General features: G+C 47.4%; 1 protein-coding gene across 1 annotated transcript in view; it reads left to right on the top strand.

The window, feature by feature from the left end:
- Window positions 1–7,500, top strand: part of EBF3 (early B-cell factor 3) — a 127,956-nt gene that overhangs the window by 85,906 nt on the left and 34,550 nt on the right. Inside the window, exons 7-8 of the mRNA XM_011941956.1 lie at window positions 2,231–2,312; window positions 6,459–6,603. Of these exons, the coding sequence (XP_011797346.1) occupies window positions 2,231–2,312; window positions 6,459–6,603 (227 nt within the window). The remainder of the gene's footprint in view (window positions 1–2,230; window positions 2,313–6,458; window positions 6,604–7,500) is intronic.

Raw genomic sequence — 7,500 nt, 5'->3', positions numbered from 1 at the left:
TCTCTTGGAGATAACAGGGTGAACTGTCTAAAAGACATCAAGAAATTTAAAGAAACCTTCTCTGGAGGGGGAAAATCTCTCAAATCACAAACAAAGCTCCTGGAGATGGCTCCTTGCAGGTACATTTGCAGATGAGCAGCTTCTCGGACCGGCGCCTGCTCCGAAGATTAGCCGGGTGGTAATGTGTGGTGTAATTGCACCGTGTTGCTGTCCCCGAAGTGAAAACCTAATTGCCTGACAGGACGATAACTTTGTGGCACCCTCACCTTGTTAGGCCCTTTCTGATGCAGTTCAAATGCAGTGTGGCCGCAGGTGCGCCTAATTTACCTCGCTGCAGAACGCGTGGAGTTTAATTGCACGGTGGTTGTTAGGAAAAATTGGTGGGTGGAATATCAAGTGACTTACTGTATGCTGATGGCAGATGGTGTGAAGAGGCATTGTGAGCTAAGTGTATAGGTGAGGTGAGTTAATAAAAGATGTAAATTCTGGCCTAAAATGGTGAGGCCTCATGGTATGCAAGAAAATCTAAGTGGCCACCATTCTTTCCCCCATCAATTGGATTTTCTTCTGCCACAGTAAGAAGTCATCCAGGATATGCTGGGAGTGCACTTAGAGAGATGAGTCTTGGTCAGTCGAGTCTTTTCATTTTCTGATATTCTAATTGCCAGCAAGGAACCTTGAATGTAAGAAAATTATGTGAAACTTCATCAAAAATTAATAATCACCAAGTAGGACAGACGATAGTTTGGGAGAAAATAGGGAAAGGTTTGTGTTGATGACCTTGCTGGACAGGATGCTTGGCCGCTTGCAGAGAGTGGGTATGTCGGCACAGACCCAAGCTCTGGGACCTCTTGGTTGTGGCCTTTTCAAGTTGAGGCGGAGGGTGCTCAGGGAGAGACCCCCCAACCCACTTTTCCCGTGGGTGGTGTTAGAGCCCGGTTTCCCAGGCTCTTCGAGTTCAGACTGGAAGCCAGCTCTCCTGCAGTGTCACTGAGCATGCAGGAATGGGGAGGGCAACATGATGACATTTTAGTCACAGCATCTCAACACACTGTCAGGACCCCTGAATCTTCATGCCATGAACGTAAGGGCAAGGCATGGCAGGAAATGGAAATACGCTCGCTTCAGCCTCACCTCTCCAGCCCTGCAGAGTGCTGCTCCTTGCTTTCTGCCTCAGCAATAGTTTCATTACCGCGTCAAGAATTCTTGGTTAAAACAATATGCCTCCCAATCAGTTCTTAGATTTTTTTTTTTTTTTTTTTGAGACAGAGTCTCGCTGTGTTGCCCAGGCTAGAGTGCAGTGGCGCGATCTCTGCTCACTGCAACCTCCGCCTCCTGGGTTCAAGTGATTCTCCTGCCCCAGCCCCCAATTGCTTCTTAAGAGCTGTACGTACTGTAACTCTTTTTTTTCCTTTTTTGAGACAGAGCCTCGGCTGTTGCCCAGGCTGGAGTGCAGTGGTGTGATCTTGGCTCACTGAACCTCCTGGGTTCAAGCGATTCTCCTGCCTCAGCCTCCCGAGTAGCTGGGATTATGGGTGTGTGCCACCACACCTGGCTAATTTTTGTATTTTTAGTAGAGATGGGGTTTCACCATGTTGGCCAGGCTGGTCTCAAACTCCTGACCTCAAGTCAGCCACCCACCTCAGCCTCCCAAAGTGCTGGGATTACAGGCGCTACTGTAACTCTTAAAACCCATATTTAGCAGTATGTTTGCTTAGGCAGTGGTAGCCCCTGGAATTAGGGTTGCCCAGATGAGATATAGCATATCCAGTGAAATTTCCATTTCAGGTCAACAGCAATTTTTTATTGAGGCGTATGCTTTGGGACATTATGTTTTGCTTATCCAAAATTCAAATTTAACCAGGCATCCTTCATTTTTTAGTGGTTGGAGACAGTAGACCTGTCTGGGGTGGATGTTTCCCCCGTGGTTAATGGGCAGTTGTGCAAAGATTGAGCCAAGAAATGCCAATGCGAAAGTCACAGCTATTATCATAAAGCTTGGACATCCGTAGCGTCAAGGCAAATGCAACTTGCTGCTCTGCTGTGTGGCAATTTCTGGGTGCCTCCTCCCGGCCTCTCTCAGAGCCTCTTCTCAATGTCGCCCCCTAGAGGGAGGTGTGGAAGCTGTGAGGTTGAGTCTCCACTCCTCCCTGCCAAGAGTGTCTTTTAAAAAGTTTGAGTCTTTTGTCTGATAACCCTAATAAATATCATCTTTTTGTATTTTTTATAGATTCTTTCTAAAGTTTTTCCTCAAGTGCAATCAGAACTGTTTGAAGAATGCAGGCAACCCTCGAGATATGCGGAGATTCCAGGTATACATTTCTCAAAGACACGTGGACCGTGGTCCCGATTTTTTATATGAAATTTGAATTCTCGGATTTTGCAACTGTTCAGGAAGTAATCTTGAGTTCTTTAAGGGCTTGGAAACAAACTAGAATTGGTGCGTTTGATAAAAATATGCAAATAAAATGCTTTAAGAATCATCTGGTATATTCAGTATGCCAGATTCATCAAGTCCAATCTGGGCACAACAGAGTGAAATCAGTTTTGAAAACATGGCCATGTGGAAGGTTTTTTTTTGTTTGTTTGTTTTTTTTGAGACAGAGTCTTGCTCTGTAGCCCAGGCTGGAGTGCAGTGGTGCGATCTTGGCTCACTGCAACCTCCGCCTCCCAGATTCAAGGGATTCCTGCCTCAGCCTCCTGAGTAGCTGGGATTACAGGCACGCACCACCACACCCAGCATTTTTAGTAGAGATGGGGTTTCAATATGTTGGCCAGGCTGGTCTTGAGCTCCTGACCTCAAGTAATCCGCCTGCCTTGGCCTCCAAAAGTGCTGGGATTACAGGCGTGAGCCACCGTGCCCGGCCCAGAACTGCTTCTTTTGGGATTGATTGATGGATTGATTTTCAGTGGGAAGAGAACTATAATGCAGTCTTTTGGGAATACTCCAGATCTGAGACCGTCCTCATAGAGGGATCTGCACCTGCTTAGTATAGACCTCCGCAACTGCTAGAGTGTCTTTCTGGCCTCAGCTTCCTTCCCCTGAGGTTTACTGTGTTCTTACTGCCCAGCTTCCGTGCCTAGTTGCTAGTCGGCTCCTAAACCCAGACTAAGTCCTGTCTCTGGTTTGCCTCAGAAGATTTTATCTAAAAGACGGATACAGAGGGGGTGGCTGGGGGGTTCAGGGATGAATTATGATAGATTTATGTACCATTATGATAGATTCATGTTTTTCTTGCCTTTTTGTGAATGATTAGGAAGCTACTTAAGGGTAAACACATTGGATGATTTTGCTAATTTTAACTGTAAGAATATTGTGGGCTGGGATACAAAACCAGCCAGAGAAGAATTTGGCGGCTAATGGAAATGACCGCTAGCTTGGATGAATGACCCAGGAGCAGAATGATCCCTGTTTGGGATTTACACGATTTTCCCATCAAATAGCTCAAAGCGTTTTTCAGAAATTTAACTTAGGCCTCAGTCCTGTAGTGGATCACATGACATCTGTCTCCCTGCCTGCCCGGTCAGCTGGGCAGAGGAGGCGGGCTCTTTGGCCCCGCCCACTTTCATGTCTGCAGCTGGAGACAGTGTTCCTTGCACACAGTTGGGCCTGCTTTCATTGGTCACGCACTAGGCTTCACAGGGCACTGGTGATATTGATCCTTCTAAGCAGAATGGAGGCCACGCAGGGCTGAGGGACTGTGTCCTCTTTGTCTCACCAATGACCGAACGCAGCGTCAGTCGCAGGTGATCTCGTGGTTGACTGCAGACCCCGTAGTTACTAGAACTTCCTCTGGTCTCTTTAGCTGAGCCCCATGCCTCTCAGAAGGTGTAACTGGAGCTAGGAGGATGGCAGGGCTTACACGATAGTTTCAGCTGCTTTCACAGTCTCAGCAGCTTTCTGCAGGTGCTCTGCAGGGCCGGCCCAGGTGAGGCACACAGCACAGCTTGCCTGCTGTCTCTGCTGAACTACACTCTTTTCCCTTTGTGACTGACCTAGATGTAGGTGACAGTAAAGCCTGTGTCTTTAAAAACTTTTTAAATTTGTGTTTACTTTTTCATGTTTCTTTAACCTATCATGTTTAGGAATGTAAAAAGGGTTAAGTCTGCACCTCAGTGTTAGTTATGCATCTTTGCATCATATGCAGATAATGGGTTTGTAGAGTGTCTTCAACGCTCAGGGCTGGGCCTGGGAGGGAGACCATGAGGGGGGCACCTGGGTGACCAGGAACAGACCTTGGCTTCTCCAGGCAGAGGCTGCCAGGCCCACTAGTGGTACTAAAGGGGCAGCACAGCCACCTCCCACCAGGGCTGCAAAGGGCAAAGTCAGGGGACAGTGGTCAAAAAAGGAAGGTGCTGAGATACCCAAGGCTGGATCTGGGTTGCTGGGGCAGCACGTACAACCTTTTGAGGTTCTGGGTGGCTTGACACTGTTGTGACTTCAACAATCCTGGCAGTGGCCAAGGGGAAGAAATGCCAGGGAAGCTGCCTCTGATGAGGGTGCTTGGGTGGGATGCCGTGTGTACTGCCCCTGCTGCATCATCGTCTTGTAGAGTCTGAGATTTAAAACGAAAAAGCCAGCCGGGCGCGTTGGCTTACGCCTGTAATCCCAGCACTTTGGGAGGCTGAGGCGGGTGGATCACAAGGTCAGGAGTTCGAGACCAGCCTGGCCAACAGGATGAAACCTGGTCTCTACTAAAAATACAAAAAAGTTAGCTGGGTGCAGTGGCAGCGCTTATAATTCCAGCTACTTGGGAGACTGAGGAAGGAGAATCGCTTAAACCCGGGAGGCAGAGGTTAGGGTGAGCCAAGATTGTGCCACTGCACTCCAGCCTGGGCAACAGAGCGAGACTCCGTCTCAAAAAAAAAAAAAAAAAAATCACTCGCACATGTATTCGTATATAAATGTATAGCTTTGGTTTATTAAGCCCCTTAAAACACTACTTATTTGTATGTTTGCTTTTAATTGTTTTATATTCAATGACTCATTGAATACAATGAATTGTATTCATTTTGTATTAGGTAACTAGTTTAATTATTTTATTAATGGGCTTTATTTTTCTTAGAGAAGTTTAGGTTTACAAAACAATTTCGCAGAAAGTACAGAGATCGCCTGTATACCCCCGTGCGCCCCTCCCCATGGTTTTCCCAGTTATGTTGGTGCAGGGGATTCCTTACATGTGCTGACCCAAACTGAGATGGCGTGATTCACTAAGGCCTACGGTGGCCTTGGCTTTGAAGCTCATTTTGCATGGTGTGTTTTGTCTGGGCCTTGCAGGGAAGGTGAACCTGACTAGGAGTCCCTTCAGGTTCCCCACTCACCTGCACCTGCCGCACAGTTCTCTGTTGAGCTGTGGTTCCCTCGGGTGGTGCTGACCCAAAGACATGGCCGAGTGTGCCCAAACTGTAGCAGAGAGCCACACCTCCTTCAGGTCAGAGCTGGGCTCAAGCCCCAGGAGTGCTTCTGCAAGACCCAGATGAAACCTGGCCTCAGATCTTTGCAGCTCCAGCTAGGCCGGGATGAATGCACCCCCTCTGTTAGAGAAAACTCAGGGCCAGCTTGTCATTTCCCGGTTCCTGGGTCCATTCAGGGGTGCCATTTCTGGATGTTTGTGGCAAGCTCACCTGGGCAGGTCTATGGAGTCTGCAAGGCCATCCCTGCCTGGCCCTTTTCGTTCCTCTCTCTACCACGAGGCAGCTGAGGGCTGAAGAGGGCCTGATGTGTCATCTCTTCCCTAGACATCCTTTGTGCCTGGACCTAAGAATGGAAGCCTCTCACCGAAACAGAGAGGACATTCCCTTGGTATTCCAGGGTCCTTGCCAGCCTTTGCGCTGAACTTGAGAAAGGATACCTTTCCAGGATTGAAAACACCGCCACTATTCATATTCAACTCGGTCTTTTCAGATGCAAAAAAGTTCATTACCAGACATTAAATGTAATTGTAAAATTGACCCAGGGATCATTTCCTGATAAAATGTGGGCAGTAGGAATGTTCCTGATTTATGAAGCCTTTTTGGGGCAACTCTGAATCCTCCCAGCTCTTCAAGGGAGGCCGGTCTCCAGTGAACTCATTTTAATTAGATAAACTATCTAATCAATATGTGAACAGATCAATCAAAACAGCAGCTTTAAAATGAGTGCTTAGAGGGGTGTTTCTGAAGCTGATGGCTAGAAGAATATTTCTCTGAATTGAATTCACTTGTTAGCATAAGAGGAGATTAAACTGTAATTAGTGGAGCAGGTTTTGAAGAGAAGCAATCTTGAGTCAAAACAAAACAAAACAACCCACCCACCCCCATTAGCCAAAAAAGCTGTGAACGCACATCAATCAACAGTGTCCAGGAACACGTGAAGTTTCCTCGTGCTCTGCAGTATTTAAGATGGCTTTTATTTTGCCTAACAGGGGGCTGTGCTTTCCTTTGCCAATTCCATTTTCAAATCCACTTCATCTTTGCAGGTTGTTGTATCGACAACAGTCAACGTGGACGGCCACGTGCTGGCCGTGTCAGACAACATGTTTGTGCACAACAATTCCAAACACGGGAGGCGGGCCCGCCGCCTCGACCCGTCAGAAGGTACGGCCCCTTCTTATCTGGAAAATGGTAGGCACATGTTACATGTCTTTTTTTATTTGCGATGCTTCTTTTTCTTTGCACCATCCTTTATGTTCATTCATGTGGAGTTCCTCTCACCAGGCCCCTGCCCTTGGTCAGACCTCCTGTACCAAGGCAGGGCGAGGGGGTGTCCCCGAGATGGAAGGGGAGTTAGCCCTCCTAAGCTTTCTCTTCTCCTTTATTGAACACCGGGGCTTTCCCATTCACCTGCCATGGCCTTCACGTCTCCAGGCGTTCTTTTGCTTACTGCTTTTCTTGCGATTTTAATTTATTTGGTTTTATTTTGGTTTGTCGGAAACGCCCATCCAGAAGCTCATACCCAGATACCTCATGCAGGCCCAGTGAGTGGTTACATCCTGGTCCAATCAGCTCTGAAGGGACAGCCAGGACCATTTCCTGTCCCTGACTGGAGTGCGTGCGCCTGTGATCCATGTGTGTGTGCGTGTTCACACAAGAGTTGGGGCAAGGAGGAGGGGGTGAAAATACAAACCAGCATACATTTTTCTTTTTTTAAACCAAATGCTTTCAATTGATTGACTTCTTGTTTTGCTTGTTAAAAGAGAAGGGTTTCCATAAGGGTGGTGGGTAGGGAGAAAAGGTCCTTGGATATCAGGTCGGAATGCAGAAAGACTCAGCCACGGTGGGCCTTGCGCCGAGCCCCTCAGGCGCCTCCCACTTCCTGCTCTGCACAGTCCCCACAATTGAACACATCCCCTTTAGAATAAGAGCCATTTCCCCCATTAAACATTTCATAATAATTATGAGATTCTGACCAATATGAATTGTTGAGAAAATAATGTGAGTGTTTTTTTAAGTGAATTGCAAACAAAACAGCATGATCGAATCCTTCAGAGCAGAGAGCCCATAAAACTAAATGGTTTTAAG

The sequence above is a fragment of the Colobus angolensis genome, unplaced genomic scaffold (genome assembly GCF_000951035.1).
Source record: "Colobus angolensis palliatus isolate OR3802 unplaced genomic scaffold, Cang.pa_1.0 Scaffold204, whole genome shotgun sequence".
In the NCBI taxonomy this organism is placed as follows: domain Eukaryota; kingdom Metazoa; phylum Chordata; class Mammalia; order Primates; family Cercopithecidae; genus Colobus; species Colobus angolensis.
This window is presented reverse-complemented; position numbering and strand designations above follow the sequence as displayed.